At 34.5% G+C, this 18,713-nt stretch overlaps 1 protein-coding gene across 5 annotated transcripts in view; it reads right to left on the reverse strand.

Moving 5' to 3' along the window:
- The window catches only part of LOC122567026 (cilia- and flagella-associated protein 298), a 104,916-nt gene that overhangs the window by 11,443 nt on the left and 74,760 nt on the right, over positions 1-18,713 (reverse strand). Inside the window, exons 3-5 of one of the 5 annotated variants that reach the window (XM_043725097.1) lie at positions 12,106-12,393; positions 10,952-11,145; positions 6,668-6,987 (exon numbers count right to left, since the gene is read on the reverse strand). The exons of 2 other annotated variants lie outside the window; for them this stretch is intronic. In XM_043725097.1, the coding sequence (XP_043581032.1) occupies positions 6,668-6,987; positions 10,952-11,145; positions 12,106-12,393 (802 nt within the window). Of the gene's footprint in view, positions 1-6,667; positions 6,988-10,951; positions 11,153-12,105; positions 12,394-18,713 lie in introns of those variants that run through there. 2 more of the 5 variants (XM_043725117.1, XR_006316672.1) reach the window with 2 other exon arrangements.

The following is an 18,713-nucleotide window of genomic DNA, read 5'->3' on the forward strand; positions in this document are numbered from 1 at the left end:
TACTAATGTACAAGATTTGATTGAAAGATTTAATTAACTATTACAGAAAATAATATCGAAATTTCACTTCTGTAAATATTCGATAAGTACTTTATGTATATTCCCGCCTCTCAATTTTTTAATTAATCCTCCCTTTCATAAGAATTTTATTTTTTATTAATTCTTTATCATTCTATCCTAAAGTTATTAGTTCAATATTTCGGAAAAATTTAAATCTACAAATTATTAACTTTTCTACTTTCACATATTTATATCGGAATAAAGAGTAGATAGACATTTTTTTGCATGAAATGTAGCTATCATGAGGATAAGAACCTTCGTTTAACTCAGATAAACGTTTAAATTACGCTAAAAAGAGGTTAGTTAAATTAATTGAAATCGACAGAGTTCCGTGATATCTTCATTACGAATTTTACAACTTCTCTCAATAATTGAACAGCGAAAAAGTAAATCATAATTTCCGACCTTCTCAGTGCTCTCGTATAATTCTTTCGACGAGTCAAAGCACCCTTCCATTTATAGCATAGCTCGGGAAAAACTCCGGCGACTGATAGTCTGGAAAATAAAGTTTCCTATTGCCCGTTCACTGGAACTTCTGCTATTTACGAGAACAGCATAATTTTATACTTTCATAATTTCGTCAGCAACACCAAAATGAAGCAAAGAGTCGCCTAGTTTTCTGATCTCAACTCGAAAACTGCAATCGACAGCGAAGAAACTCGATAAAGACGAAGATTCCCAGAAGGAAATAGGAAGTATCGTAACTATTATGTAGGAAGAACAAATTTTACAAGGACTGTTTTTCATAATTTAATTAAAGATTATCACATATTCTCGAAGCAATTTCATTGAAAATGTGTTTCGACCTTGGTGGAATCGTAAGGGTGCGTCAATTTTTTTATCGTTACGAGAATAAGAATATGTTCGAAGAATAAAGGAATTGGAACAATGGTATCTAGAAAAAAAAGCATTTGACAATGTTTTCACTTGTTTTTGTTATGTGAACATGCTAAATTCTGCTTAATGCAACGTAACGAACGGAGAAAAAACGTTATCGGAGAAAAGAGTTGTGTTTTATTCGGCGATAGCGATGATAATTGCGTCTAAAAATAAATTATATAAAAACCAATTACTTATTTTATGCTAACGATAAAAGTGGAAAATTGCCTTTCACGATCGTACGATGGAGTTTTAATTTCAGACACGCGCAACGCACAGCGAAAGATAATATCTTACTTTTTGCAGTCAAAATTCAAATATCCCTGAAACAAATATTTATTTACGTCAGATTTCTATACTTCCGTTCATAAAAATATAAATTTATATAAACAACCGCAGTTTATTTAGAAATAAATCCAGAATTTATTTATCCAACAAGCTTTTATATCTCTTTATTTCAAAGCATGTGTTTTTAAAATCACGATCAACACTAACAGAAAATCCAGATGAATCTTGTTCGACATAGAAACGAAAGATTTCTGCACGATAAGAGGATGCGATTCAAACTGGTATACATATGTCAGATCTATCATCAGTTCATATTTATCTACTTAATTCTGTTCTACGTTCTATCTCGCGAATTGTTGATATTGCGACCGTTACAACGATTATTTTGACGTTGGACCCACGTTTTTCATCTCTATAACACTATCGTCGATGCAACTATAATGCATCTACAGTGATATGAACACTGATTGAAGTAACTGGAGCAAGAAAGTCGATCAATTGTCTAACTGAGTTTGATTTCTTGTAAAAGGATTTATTCCTTTTGTTCTATCGATAACTGGTGTTTTTTAGGGATTTTTCGGAGATAGCGAAGAAAATTGATGTTGATAAAGGAAAAGTTACACTACGGATTGAAGGGATAGGTTCTGATTCGTTTCTAACGTAAGTATGTGTGCCGAGCAGAGCATTGCGGAGATTGATTTTGTTCTATTTCTGTGCATACGAGAGCGTATTTTAAACGAGAAAGAATATCGTGAAGGTTCACACTTTTATAGAAAATAGTCTAATATTTATCGATATTCTATTAAACAACTTAATAGAAAATATTTTTAAAGTAAAACACTTATAATTTCGAACGATTAGTAAATTATACAGAGAAATTGTAAAATAAATGTTTCATGTATTTCAGGCTTATTTGTTTCTTTTTGAAGTTTATATGTTTCACAAATTGCGAAAATGAAGCGTTAGAAAGAATCGAAAAATTAATAAAAATATTTGTGACGCAATGAAAATGGTTCATCAAGTTTTGCAATTGAACATGCAGGACAATTTCGTGGAAACACATTATATAATAAGCGAGTTCAAACAGGGAGGAACGTCGCAAGTTTCCACGTCAACGCTATTACCATGCTTTCGTATTGCTACAAGCAAAGACAGCTGAACGTTCGCTTCGGGTAATGAGGTTGCGTTAAATTCGCATTCTCTTCAGTTCATCGTCCCTCTTCTCAACAAAGACGATCATATTCCGGAAAGTCTTTTTTTCATTCTTGATCTACTCATAACAGCTTTTCATGTAGATTAACTACATCTTAATTATACATTTATAAGAAAAGAAATTGATTGAATTGATTGAAAAAAAATTGATCTCTTTGAAGATAAAACGATATACATACGTAAGTATACTTTAACAAGATTTCTTCATTGCTAAAGATTTAAACCTTCAGATTCACTCCGCTACACCATGAAAAGCAAACTAATAAAAACCTGAAAATAGGGTGGCTTTATCTTTCGAACAATGTTATATAAATAAGAGAAACAATTTTAGAACATTTCAGTCGCAGAAATATCAAGTAAGTAAGAAAATTCTATTCTTTTACGATAGAAAAGAACAAATACAAAATAATTACTCTCATGGGTAACTAGCTTCTTTCTTAAGAGGAAGCAAGTTTATAAAAACTGGTTTTATAAACAGTTTTGGAGGGTGGGAAATCTCTTCAATACACTGCTTCTAAAGCATCTTTGCTCTTGAATTTTTTATTCTGTGGGCGAGCGTTAACAAAAGGTAATCGTAAGCGAGAATAATTATTTTGATCGATAAAGTCGTTCTTCTTTTACATTCTACACGTTCTTTTGTTATCTTTCTCGTCTTTCTTTTTTGGAAAAAACGTTCTAATGTAATTTTATTCTATCGAATTCTTAACCTGAATTTCATTCACGTAAATCCTTTAAACCAACCCTTTGTAGTTTATTGGCGCCATTACAGCGACATTGATAATGTGAAGATTGTTTCTTTTATTCTTTTCGCCAATAAAGATAGAATATGGAAGAAGGCTACTGAATAAATAAATTCACAGACATTTATGGTCATTTTTCTTAAATATGTTTACAACACTATGACTCTTATTTACTTCGAAGAAGTAATCTTTTACGGCTTTAGAATCAATTCAACCATTCATGTCAAATTCTTCATAATTAATAAACTACTTTCCCAAGAACTGCTCAAAATTTTTAATCCTGTTAGCTGAACAGTATGCTTTATATATGAAATCTGAAAGGGATCGAACGGTACAAGAATGTCATGTCCAGTTCGAAGTAGAATCTCAGATGGCTAATATATCCTTTGACATTTCATCCGACCACCAAAGATAGCAACGTAAACGGAATTTCCATGCATCAAACCAAACTTCATTCTCACTGAAACGCTCTCTCTACCTCATGACACGTATCCTAACAGTTCAGATTTCCCGTGACAAACATGCAACAACGTTAAAGATCTTCGTACAAAGGGTTAAACTGCGTTTAGGGTTAAGCCAGGCGAGCATCGTTCAGAAATCTCGAGGCCATAGATCCGATTCAACGATGATTAATCGTATTCGATGCGCAGGCCGCAATGTTTGCGCAGCCGAGTGATCGGATATCTTCGGTTTGTCGCGGGCCACCGGCGAAATTGACCGTGTAATCATCCGATATCGACGCTTTGTCGAGCTTGCTGACCGTGTGCCACGGATATTTATATACCTACGATCCGCGAGCACCGTTCATCTCGAGCGTATTTTATGCCTGTTCCCGCGCACAAAGGCCGCTCGATAACCGTTTTCCAACGACGATCACTCCGTTCTTCCCATTCGATGGCCATGCACTCTGGGCTAAGCTTTTTGTCCTCGCGAAGGAATCTTTCCGTGGTTTTACGCCGATCGGATCGATACTCCGCAGGATACGCGAGGAAACGAGTTCTTCCATTTATGGATTCGAGAGAAAGTGCGAGTTAAAACGGAAAATAAAGGGTGTTCGAAGTTTTTAAGGGATGAAAAAGAGATTGACGCTGCTGTAGTATCGTGCAGTCTTTTGTGATGTTGATGGATATGTGTTCGTGTGTTCAGGAAAGGTTCTGATAGCGGTGTGATGTTTCAACTGTTACGAGAGAGTGTATTGAAATTTCAATGCAGATATTGAAGGACTTTTTAGATGTGGTAAAGATAGAATGATGGTACATATAGGTATATGTACTCTCCTTTCTTTCTGAAGGTTTCAAAGGTGATGAAGATGTTCCTAACATGTTGGAGAGATCCTGTCGGCAATATTATATTTTAAGAGTTTTGAGAAAGATGCAATGGAATTTCAACAAGGATGCAAAAATTTCGTTTGAGCATGATAAAGATCGAATGATGATCTATATATCTTCTTTTTTCTCCGAAGATTTTACAGTTATAATGTTTATCGAAAAAAAGCAAAGGTCAATTTTCTATATGTCACTTATGAATAATTATAACGATTTTATTTATGATAAACTTTGTCAAAGAATTCTATCGCTATAAAATCCTAAAACATAACCCATTTTAGGATCCTTATATAGATTAGTGCAAATAACAATCGATATAATTGCATTAACATTCTACTGCATTGAATTCTCCAAATCTTTTCGTATATTCTCATGCGTGAATAAATACAAGCGTCGTCTAACAAAATCAGCTTTTAAATTTTTACCGAAGCATACGTAACGAAGAAAATATCCAGAGAATTTCGGTTTACATTCCTTTTTCAAGTTTTATACAGTTACGTATTACGTAATTACAATTCGAATATTGCTATTCGTCCCTCAATATCATCTACTCCTTTCGTAAACATTTTATAAACTTCCAAGATCGCGTTCTGTTACAATATATAACTTCGTTGATATATTTTTTCTTCTTTTACTTTCAAGGAGTAAATCGTGGGGAAATTGCTTTAACACGATTACTTGGTTAGAATTAACGATTTCTTTAAACCCTACGCGGCTGAGTGTTGCTAGATTGACCAGAAGCCCTATGATCCAAGTAACGCGGTACTCTAACTACCAAGGCGCTTAAAACCACCCAAGTGTCCCATTAACGACGTTTGTTTTGGCTCGACTGAATCCTGACCATTACCTGTGGTTTATTACGCTATTAGTCGTAACAACAGAAATACGTGATCTTTGATATGTAACCAGTAAAATATGACTCTTGTTACACGGTATCATAAATTCTCGAAGCTGTTTTCGAAAGGTGTATGCTAATCTCGCCGTGTTCGAAACTAACCCTCTGAGATGCATTTTTCAAGAAAATTATAGGAGTGTTACATTCAATGGAGATTTGTAACGATTCTGGGGTTTGAAATTTGGAAATTATTGTTAGTCGATACGAGTATTTTATTTTGCTAGCGATAGAAATTCTGTGTAAACGTTTCTTTAAGTAAAAATGTCTTTAATATTTTCAAATTTGTATGTAGTAGAGATTGGAGAATGAAGTATCTTTAAATTTCTATATACACACGTGTCAGATTTTTGACTAGCGATTGATTCAGTAGTAGCATTTTAACAGTTTTTACACTTTAACAGCATTATACAGAAATTATGTTTCCTTCTATATTGCAAGTATTAATTTCGAATATGATTCAATTAACTAATAAACTTTTGGAGTTTGTCTGTTGTTTGTTCGTTCAGATTTTCCAATTTTCCAAATAGCTTCCGCCAACGGAAAGTGGTGATACCATAGATTTATATACATAGAGTCTCGATAAATTGGGTAGAGAAAAGAACCAGTCAGTCAGATTGCTGAAATGGGATTCGGACCCCAATTTTTCGTTTGGCAAGCTACTCGAAGCGATTGACCTATTTGACCTATCGATAAATTCTTTCTCCCTAAATCGAACATTCGAAATGTTTACTTCCTGTCGGATTAATCTTTAGGGATTAATCATGATATAACAAACATCCAATATTACGTCCCCTTATACACAATGCTTCCACATTTAATAAAGTTCGATATTGCATATCGACAATAGTATTTTCTCAGAGTTCAGGAACACTTGGTCCTGAAAGAATTAAATATCAGAGCATTTTCGTACCTGTTTAATACTGCGACTACTTTCGTTAGAACTACGAAACCCGAATTAACACACACTTTTAACAAATCCAGTTCCAACATCACCGAAATTCTAAAACATTCTCTCAGAAGTACACTCAATAACTGAACTTACACCGAACAAGCCGAAACATTCTCAACGCCACAAACAACTCCACGCCCATAAAATCTCGAGATATCTAGCTTAGTTCAAGCATGGAATTTCTAACCTACTTCCCACTTCTCCTCGACCAATTGCTACTAACAGTTTTTCTCTCTACAACATTGTAAGGCACGTGACAACGAAAATGGAAAACGCAGAAACAAATGACCTTTTAGATCTTACAGATCTTCACGCTTACCCATGAGTGTAGTATGTGTTGGGTATCTCATCCAGGCTTTCTCTGCTGATGTCGTCGGCCATGGCGACTTTCAGCTGATGCCCGAAGCTTGCTAGGTCTTCCCTGAAAGCCTCGCTACCGGGCGTAAGGGCGCCGCTCGTCAGTGGTAAAGGTGTCGCGTTACTTCCTTCACCCTCTCCGCCGTCCTCGCCCTCCTCGCCGCCCACGAGGACCACCTCCTCTTCGTTGTAGATCTTGAAGTAGGCGATGGTGAGGTATATCACCGAGATTATGAAAGACGGTATCGGAATCGCCATCGCGTACACCAGATTCATGTAAACCTGCGGGGAACACGTCACGCGAGCAACCTCACTGGATGGTTCAACGTCCATTTCCGCGGTATATCAAAGAATACCTCGTACGCACTGAATTGGTTAGGGGAGTTTTGTGGAAAGGATTTATGCGAAGAATTTATCGAATGGAATGTCTCAATTTGTCGGAATAAATATAAAATATCACGGAACAAGTATACTTTAAATTATGACAAATGTTTATTAAATTTCCTGGGAGATATAGAAAAGTGTGAGCCGAGCAACTATAACGTAAAGAAATAATCTGAAACTCAAAGAAGAAGAATAACTATGGAATAGTAATTTCCTACTTAGTAATCAATAAAAGAAAGATCTAAAACATCCAAAGGTAGAATTTCCTCCAAAATCTCGATCTTACTATCGATACATAGACACGTGTCCATAAAATGTCCTCTAAAACCTGTATTAAAAGAAAACAGCCAATAAAATACTATATCACCAACAACACATTTTATCTCCGATACCAAAATTCGCGTCTTCACATTTTCATCCAATGAATTTCCTCGGTGGCGTCAAACGATCCAATGTCTGAACGCATCTCGAGGGCGCCGTTAATTTACGAAATTGACACACGTAGCGTGGTAGGAGTGGCAAGCTTTTCCACCGGTAAATCCACGATGTTATCGTCGCTTTATAATGGTCAGGGCGTTTGTTCTATCTCTCTCGGTCTCCCTTCTTGCCCATTTTCATCCTTTCTCGCTCATGCGGATTCAATTCTACCGCAACTGAAGAGCGGACGAGCGAGAAATTTTCTTTTCTTCCGGACAGCGCGGCATGAGTTTCATCGAGTACGATGGTTTCCGTCTTTGTCGTCGGGCTGGGTATTCAGCCCGCTTGAAATGCATTGTTCGTCACCGTACAGGCGGCTACGTTTCCGTAAACGTAACGGAATTCTACTGTGCCTCGCGCCGGAATATCGTTTTGCACGGCGAGATACCGTTGGATCGCTCTTTCCAACTCGCGACGCCTGTTTCTTTTTAAATCCTCTTTCGGCATTTTCCATCGACGCGCCACCAGTAATTTACGCGAATTAAGTAAAGTATGCGGAATATTTCCAGGTTTATGGAAACTTCTATTTGAGATAAAAGTGAAAAATAATAATTTAGAATAATGTATCGTTTTGACTTTATTATTGACTACTTCATTATTTTTATTTCATTTTATTTCAATTATTTATAATAACATTCTGTGTTGAGATCAAATAAATCATTTTCAAACAGTTTTCTGTTTTGACTAATTTTTTCATGCAATTATTTCAAAGTAACTTGTAGCCGAATAAAACGATGTATTATTTGAATAATCATGGGTAAAACATTTTATTCAGGTACTAATATCGAAGCCCAATTTCCTTCAGGCGGATCGATGACTATTGCGATTTAATATATAAAATAATAAATTAAATGAATTTGTTTTGTTCCTTCTATAAGCCGTTTGTGAATAACTGTATTCATTCTCGTATTATCCTCTTATACTGCAAACTCAGCAATTTACTGTGTTTCGTAAGAATGCTTTATTTTTACATTCTACTTTTCAAATATTCCAAAAATCCAATTAGATACTCACGAACTGTTCACTAAAAATATCTCATAATCAACGGATCGTTGAGACAAGCCATTTTACGCTCTCTCGCAGATAAATTGCCACCGCGGATTCCATTATGCAATTACATTCTCGACGCTCCTTTTTGTTCGCCCAGGTAGTTTTTAATTTTGTCTTTCCTGATAGCAAGTCAAGAGGGAAATTTGAACGCGCACAATCGCCTTTCTTCTTCGTAACTCTTTCTCCCCATTGATGTAGCCAATGCAATCGGCATCAATTACTCTAGCTCGCGGCTCCGTGTCTTTGTGTCCCAATTAAAACAGATACCGATCTCCGTTAATAATGAGCGTTGTTACGTATTTAACCATTTACTGGGGAGACGTTGTTCGCTGCATAATGCACTATGCCCTCAATAAGCACCTGCAGTATCGATTCACGGTCCGACGTTCCTGTCTACGGTAAACTCGCACGAAAGTCACACACATAAAGACTACTGTCGCGTGACTTGTACGTACAAGCACCGGGTGTAAATCGGCGACGTCTAGAACGCGGTAACCGGGTTACACCTCGAAGCAAATGACATCTCAAATGTCACTGCGACGAGATACGATTCTTATCCCTTTCGATTATCGTAATGTTGATTCAGTTCGTAAAGACCAATTCCTCTATTTGCAATCCTGTCTGGAACGAGCACCAACAGTTCACGTTTCGACGATCAACATGATACTGTCGAATGATTCATATGGTAAATAATATCGTGAAGCTGATTTTTCAATACCATTTGTTCTTCTGCTCAGTCTTACATCGTGATGAAATGGATATTGAATTCACTTTTCAATGATTAGCGTGGCATTTGATGTCGAATCCTTGACATAGTAAACAGTATTATCACATTTTTCGTTTTGGGAAATTGATTCGATTCTTTTGTTTTTATTATTTATAATGAATTTTTTAAATATAATTTTCGATCTTTTTGTAGGTTTGTAGATTGTACTTGACGTACTTGACTCTGCTTTTGTAGGATGCTCAGTAATTAAAAGACAGAAATATTTAATTTTTTGTTAGTTATAAGAAATATCCTTGAATATTCTTCATATAGATACAAGTAAATATATTACAGGTTAGAAGGATATCAGGTAACATGATCAAGATGAACGGTAAAATGTCTGATCGTGAGCGACAGAATCTACTTGCTACACTTCTCACTTCATTTTAACGACGCCAACATATTTTATAATTAATTTAATTTATATCAAAGTTTTGTTACTCACTCCAATATTTCAATATGACTTACGATTTGTAGTTTAAAGTTGTAGTTAGCATTTCTCTTGCTATCTCAATATCGTTATATTCATGTTCTCCATAATATCCATATCATATATAAATATCCTTTCTCCTGCATATCTAAATAAGATCAAGATTCAGGAAGAATTATTACTATCTATACCAATTAGACAGATGCACATAAATGTGAATCGATAATAATATCCATTTCTTTTTTACATAGAACAACAAACTTATACGATAGAAAATTTCTTGAGGTGTAGCACATAACAAACGTAGAATACAAAATGAACTGAATTATATGCATAGAAACCTGATACGTTGCATACGTAAGTGCAACAACGTTCCGCCCAGATCAGTGTTTTGCATAGTACGAGACAAATTTGAAGTAGACACGTACATGCAGTCTATAATATAAGATCGTACATATAATATCTCTCTGCGGGAATTAATTCTTTTTATGAAACATTTTACATAGGTAAAAGATACATGTAAAGAACTAATTTTCGCAGGTATCGAATCCACAATCTTATGTCGTAGGCTGTATATAGGATATGGCAACACGTATGATACAACCAGACAGAAGGTTATTTCACATGCAAAATTAAGTCGAAGATCTAGGATAATTTTTCACTTAAAACTTTACTTTCAAAAGGAAAGTCGAGTACTTGTCGAGTATATATAAATTCGACTAATTTTCGATTGGAGACAGGTGCACAATCGATAATAGGTTACTATACTCGCGAAAATAAAATAACAAATGAAGAATAAAATCATAGCATTGACAAAAAGGTATCAACTGCGCCTGTACCAGATAAATTATTAGCTAAATATATTTAAATTAAAACTTCTGAAAATTTTATTCCACATTTTTAATTTATTTACACGTACCTACTTGTATCATTTCAGGAATTATTCAAATTTAAACGTATCTCATACTTGATAAATCTTCCAACTCAATTTTCCCACAAACCTGAATACCCAAATGAAAAAGTTGTATTTCAGATTTTCGATTTATTTTTGTATACACATAGAATAATCTTCAATCTAGTTGTACCATATTGCCACGTCCTGTATACACACATAGAATAATAGAAAATCATAGAAAGACCTGCCACATGTCGAGTTCGCTGATGACTATCCCGGGATCCACTTTCGAGTAGTAACAGCTAAAGTTCTGCCCTATGTTGGCGTACTGCCGGTAGAAAATACTGCAATTCAGCATTGGAGGGTATCCACAGCCTTTTACGTTGGGGAACAGCTTGGCCCCGGTGAAGTACCACTCGGAGTCGTTGCCCATGAGCCCTGCGAACTTCGCCTCGTTATCATCCTAGTCATCTCGACCGACCGTCGACAGACATTTCCATCAATGAGAGGGTGAAAGTGGACATTGTTAGTAGAAAGTGTTTCTCTAGCGACAATATGGTCACTGACGTTCGAGAATTCGAGAGTTTGCAGGTTCAAACGATAATGAATTTTGCTATTTCGTTAGTGGAACGTGTTGCACGGTGGTTGTTAGGTTTTCATGGTTACAGTATATGACCCTTTATTTTCTGCGGTCTTTTTGATCATTTCTGACATTTAGGAAGTAGGTCGAATTTCTATTGTCGTGCGAAATTGTTGTTTTATTACTCTTAAGTATATTTTTGTAATTCGGTTTTGTATTTTATACGTATGTATATACGTATTTTGAAATACATCTGTTCGATGATTTGGTGTATTAAAAATATATATCTACGTTAATCCAGATACATAGAAGTTAAATTTTGATCATCTTTATGAAGATGTATTGCCATATAAAGATTACCATATACAATCTTAAAAACCATATCGGCATTTAGAGCGATATAAAATTGCCTTCTAATATACATAAAATAGATTTTCAACAATTTCTTTCTAAACAAATACTGCATACTGCATTAAGATGTTCTCATATAGCAGTCCCTTATGTCGACAGGTTGAAATAAACTGAGGAAAATGATAGACCAAATTTCCTTCAACGTTCATCGTTCTATTTTATTATAGAAACTAATGAAACTTTCTTGTAATCGTGTTTTAAATATTCAACGCATTGAATCACGCTTCCACCGTACGGCACATTTTCCTATTACCTTCGTGCTATATCAAATTTCTCCCCTTCCAATATTACTATTAAACTGATCATGTCAGAAATATCACTCGTATATTTTAGTGTTAAATTAGGTCATCCACATCACATTAATAATAAATATGTAGATGAAAACGGCACAGTACGTTGCCCTGTACCTGTAGGAAAGGGTTTCGGCAGTCCTGCTTCGTCGTCTTCGGCGAAGTCGTCGTCAAGGTCCTCGACGTAATCGTACTCCCTCAGGGAGCGTTCGTAACGCGGTTTTCCCATCATCGTGCTGTCTTCGTCGTCCTCGACACCTCCTACCGCCCCGCCTCCCTCACCCTGTCCATCGCTATCCTCGGACGTATTAGTCGGTAGCTTGTAGTTAACACGTATTTGCGTGCAATCGTACAGCTCTTTGGTGCAACCCTCTCTACAGGATGTCCATGAGCAGTTGCTCGTACCTGGACTCAACGGATCGTTCATGGACTTTCGTCGGATGAAGACACGAATTTTACGGGGACCAGACACGAAGAAACGAACTATTTTAACAGCAAAGAGTGGTGCACGCCGAAAAAGTAATTCGATGCAACTTAGAAGTTTTAGAATCGAGGCTTCTGGTTGTGAGTCGTATTCTTAAAGAAGATTTTTGAAGTTTAATCAGTATCGCAGTTACCAACACTAAAGGGGGTATTGATGCACCGCAGATGTTCATGCATTTATGGGAATTCTAAATTTATAAGAAAGTAAAAAATAAAAAAATAAATAAATAAATAAAAACTAAAAATAAGAAAATAAAATACCGTACTCCTGCCTAAAAGTTTGGAGCATAGTAGGACTTCTAAAAAAAATAACTTGTTCAAGTGGATACAAATTCTATTCATAATATCGTTAATTTGTAGTATTGCAATCGTAATTGATAACGTTCTTATTTCTCAGAAAAATATGTGGAAGTGTTTGTTTCATTTGAAACTAACTGTAATATTGTGAAACGTATCTTGTTCGAGAACATGGCTCACACCCAGAAGTAACGATTCGAAAAATTCTGTAATACCGGGATGTAAAAACCTTAGATCTCTGATTGATGCAACTTATGTGTATCCGTGGAGTAAGTGGAATCGTAGATCGAAGAATTTAACATGTGAATCGAAAAGCTTGTGAAAGTGTTCATTTTTGAGGTAATAAATATTTGAGAACTGGGTAAGTATATATGAATCGTCCGTATTGTGTGTAGTTTGCTGTTACTTTCACTTTGGAGGATTTTGACAATTCTAGCTGGTTTGATAGATTTGTATATTAGTCTATATCGTTTGAACGTATGAATTTATTGTATAAATTAAAAGATTGAAGATAACTACGCAGATTTATTACATTTAATTACGAAAGGCACTATGTAGCACGAAATTTAGTTACATATTTGATATTATTGAATATAGATATACGTAGATTATATTTATTCGATAAACATTGAGAAACTGGAAGTTTGAATACCCCGATCTAGCTATAAATTGATATTACGTAATAACATAATTAAAATAAAAAGGAGAGTACAAGTTACTAAGTTATATGAGTATATATAATATATATCATAAATATAAATATAAATATATTTTATATTATATTACTATACATATAACATATAATATACTATAAGTTACTAAGTACAAGTTATTACTTTAATACTTAGTTTAGAAATTTGTAGCAATCAAAACATTAATTTAAAGATACTAAATATCTAACACCAGCAAATTGAAACTCAAATACCAAGGAAACACTTTTCATTTATGAGAAAAACAAAAACAGCAAACTACTTTTAGAACTTAGATATTCTTATCAATAAAAAGCATTGGATAAGTAATGGAACATACACAATTTTTCGACGTGCATAGTGTCATACGAAGATATACCGAGAAATAAACGAAGACAAAGATAGTTGAAAGACACACATGGGATCATTATCTCAAAAACTGATCAAGTTTCGTATCAATCGTATGAAAGAGAATCAATAGACAAGGAGAAAAAAGGCGAAGTTGACCAGGGAGGAAAAATGCACGGTGACTTCCTCGAGATTCTCGAGTAAAAGAAAATTGTAGTAAAGTTCTCAACTTAGTCCCTGAGGCAGGTTACGAAATTCTTACCCTGACCTCGTCTTCCTCCTCGAAACTTTCGGGGAGAAAAGCTTCAGCAATGATGTAGTTGACATACCGGGTCACACTTTTGGATAACGCCCAACGTTCAGAGATTCCAGCTTAAAAAGCACGTCGTTACAATTTTAATTCTTTTAAGGCAAGTTTCAGTTCGAAACAGATGCGAGGAATGTAAACATCCTGAATTTTAGTTATCGACTGTTGGCAAGCTTTGATTAGTAAAATATAATTTAAAGCTTATTCTGTAAAATAATTTTACTGTAAAACGATAAATAAAAATTCAGTGCAATATTTTTAGATTCTGTATACAATAGGACTAAACTGTAATTGGAATATCAAACGAATTTTCAAGTTATCAAAATTAAATAGTCCGGTCGTTTGTGGAATATTACGTTGCAAAGTTATTTGCGAGGTTGCGTGATGCAGAAATTTTAATTGTAACAACGTGGTGCCGCAACAACGTCGGTGGTAATTCGTATTGTTAATTAACCGCAGTTGCAAGGCTGTTCTCGTATAGGGATGAATATAATTTAACTTCGTGCATTTTCTTCCCTGCGCAAATTTGCCACCGAGTTCGTGTTCTCGCTGAAATCCTATTACGACACATCAGATACGCGTAATAATCTTAGCAGTACTTGTCGCTGACACTTGTTCAATTGCATATGAAGTATTTGTGTTGAATGAACAATGTTATTACTAAGTGACAAATATTTTGAGAATTAAGTTTCTTTGAAGTGACATTTAATCAATCAGTGAAATTATGTGTTCTATAAAAAATTAGAATGGAATATTAAAATATTAAAATACCAAAGAATATAGCAAAATGTAATAATAATTAAGTTTTATATAGGAAATAGTTTAAATTTTTAGTCATAATTTCATTTTAATTTAAATTTCAAATAGTCGTAAATTTTAAATGGAAATTGTTTTGTTTGAAACATGGATTCGTTTCTGTAATTTTCATGATAAATTAAGATAATTGCTTCTGACAAATGTGTATTCAAGGGATTTGCATATATGCACAGATACATTTATAACTACATAAAATTTATACCAAAGATAATACGAAAAAGGAGATTATATAATGCAGTCAAAGTTCATATAACACGAACATGGATAGTAGAAATCTACGAGAAGTCCGAAAATACATTGAGGACATCTACAGAGAGAAAGAATGGAAACCACGACAATTAATAGAATATGAAATATCAACAGTAACCAACATGATAACATATTCCAGAGAAACGAGACACATTCACATACAAATATCGCCAATTTTGGGACAACTGAAAATTGCATTTGGTGTATGTATGTATATTTAGACTACATGCAATACATGAAATCTGAAAGTAGAACAGTGTATCCTAAATACCTAAATAATGCACACTATGAGTACTTAAGTAAATTCATTTAACGCAATAAAGGGTCGAAAACTTCAATCTATAGTTATATTCATTATTTATATAGTTATATTTATATTTATTATTATATAGAGTTATATTTCACATTTCGCAATTGAATTAAATTATTCCACACACAAAGGAGAGCATCATTTTAATCACGATTTTAGGCAGTATTTCTTTTATAGATATATCATAACCGATTTCCATTCGATTTCCAAATTTAAAAATCGCGTTTGTTCGTTTTATAGTTATTTAGTAAAATTAGAAAATTTATTCTTTACTTATTATTATTGCTTCCAGAAAATAAGAATATTACTAAGAATTATAGAAAAGGACAGATGGGATTAAAAGAACAATTTAAAGAATCCTATTCTGGAATCCTTAACCCACCCTCCTATAATTTTTCTCTTCTGTTAAATAAAACGCAACAGCTAAGGCTGCTTACGTAATTCAACTAATGTTGTCAGAAAAATTTTATGAAATATAAATTAAAAATTACTAATCCCAAAAAGGATTCTATTCCATAATTGTAACAAATTTGATATTATAATTAGGGATATTTCAAATATACGAATTATAACTGATTTTTCTATTTATCATAAAACTATAAAATTGTAAGACTGTAAGAACTATGAGAAACGAAAGTCTATAACCTACAACATACAACTCATCAATTCACTAATAGTTTTAATAAATTATATTGTGTAAGAATCTTGAAAAACAGAATTACGATTGGGTAGACATTATAATAATATTTGTAATAATTCTTCAAATGCCTTTCTTTCAGCCCCTCAACACCGTCGCGTCGAAAACGAACAACCGCCGAGGGGAGAGATTTCGTTCTTTTGAGTGAAGTGAGTATAGGCTTTCCTGGTCGCCCTCTAATTAACGTCTAGACGTACCGCTGCAGAATTAAGCAAGGATGGAGTCCGCCGTGGATATCGATGCAAACGATCGCGACAAGAAATGAGGTAATAGATTGGACGCGCCGAGTTACGTAGAACGTTGATAAACGACGACGTTATCGATATATCGGCGTAATAACGCCGCTAAAGAGGTACTAGACGGAGACGAGGCTAAGATCGACGCAACTGGTGTCTTTGTATTCACAGCATTCAAGTTGGTCTTGAGCAATCCGAACATGTGCCCTCTCCTATGCCTACACTCTGTGTATTTCCTCTTTCGTCACCCTTCTGCTTACACTTTAGGTCTTCTGTCGAATGCCAGGGGCCGTAGGCGGCTGGTATTCTCCAACGATCGAATGCTTCGACATTTGCTTCTTCATGCATATGTGTGTACACACGTTATGTGACATGTGAATTATATGGATTATGTATAACTGCAGGGAAAATAAAAAATTTTTCCTTTAAATGCAATCGTTTCACGGATTACGTAATTTAGTTTCTATTGTAGAAACAGACTGTGTATTTTTTAATATATAAATATTTAAAAAAGTACCTATTCGTATTTGATTTAGAAAATTCTCAAGATTAATGTTATTAGGTTTCTTTTGTTTTCCTTTAAGCAATATATTGATATTTCCTAAGACGAATGTATTCGATAGACCGATTAGAAATTCAGTTAAAATAGAGTTTGCTGATTATTTTTTAGGTATTGTCATATTTTAATTGTTATGTTACTATCTATTACTATTATAATCGTAATGTTACTATCACTAGCCGAAGTTCATTAACATTTTCAACAAATTTCACGTATATATATTTATCCAAAGACTTGTGTTCAAAAATCATCAGATAGGTAAGAACTAATGTTTCCCTAAAACTTGTATTAGGTGCGTGGTATAATATATCAACAATTAATGGTATATTCTATAACGATAAAATATTAAAAGCGTCAAGAGAGTCGCGCGTTTCCAATGGCCATCGGTAGCATTGTTCGTAAATACCCAACGAATTATTTACAGAAACGTCGAAACTTTCATGTTATTGGAACATTCCTATTCTTTCGTGACAAAACGAATTTCCCCGTACGGAAAGTCAACGATTTTTGCCTGACAACTGATCACAAATATAATTCCTCGCCTATAACTGCCAAAATCGATACGTATAGTTACAAAAATATTGTCTAGAAGAATTATGATTGTCACTATCACCTTGCATGGTTTTTTATCGTATTCGAGAAATTGATTGACGTTGAACGCGCAACTGACCGTCCCATGACAACCGCTACAAGCGTTTCACAGTTCAGAAAGCTATCCTATCCTATCAACCCTTTCTGCCTTTCGTTTTAACCCTTCTGTTTAAATCTTGTTTCCACGAAAATCAACACCACAATGTCTGCCGAAAATATCGATAGAAACTAGGCCTTCGAGGTGGTCGAATTTAAATGGGGTCGCGAAAAACGTCGATAACTTTTTACGTTCTCCCTTACTCTACTTAAATAATATTAATGCTCGTCGTTATTATTCCTCATTATCATACGACATGCGATCGTAATTTGTCGATAATTTCCATTTCACGATCATTTATTATTGTATAAAACATATTTACATGAAACTCTCATCCGGTGAATTCTCCTTTTTTTTAAATATATATGTATACCCTTCGTTATTATTTGTTCTTTTTTTAAAATCAGGTAGGCGGTATAACGATGTAAATCAATAAGCTACCGCGATGGTTGTAAAGGCATATTAAAGTGACACGAGTTTGTAAACGGTAATGAAAGTAATATCTAAATGTGGTGCACGTGATATCAAACGTTCGCACTCGAAATGAGTAATCGTTCTGCAGCAGAACTATCAATAGAAATCTCGTTGCATAAATAGCGCTGCGATAACCATTTATCAGTATGCATAAATAATTATCGTAGAGAGAATGTAATATTTCTGGAGATGCCTATTTTATATTCTATATCTGTACATTTTTATGGGAGAGAAGAAAGAAAGTTGAACTTTATGTGATTTTTTTGCTTCTCGAAAAACATGAGAGGAGTTCTCGGGAAATATTAGAGTATATCTCTGTTGGTTTTTACTTTCCAAATATGTATATATTCGCATGAATCAATTGTTTCGGGAGATTTGATTGTATACTATTTAACTATTACGGGAGATTCGCGTTTATTCATGATACTTTCCAGTGACATGTGTAGACATTGCGCCGTCGGAAAAATGTGGGAAAATATGTTGAAAAAATCTAGTATAGTAAGTAAATTCATTAAATCTCTGAATCATTCTTCAAATGGACAGAAACTACGGAAATTTATTTGCAGTGAAAA

Source organism: Bombus pyrosoma, linkage group LG1 (genome assembly GCF_014825855.1).
Source record: "Bombus pyrosoma isolate SC7728 linkage group LG1, ASM1482585v1, whole genome shotgun sequence".
Classification (NCBI taxonomy): Eukaryota; Metazoa; Arthropoda; class Insecta; order Hymenoptera; family Apidae; genus Bombus; species Bombus pyrosoma.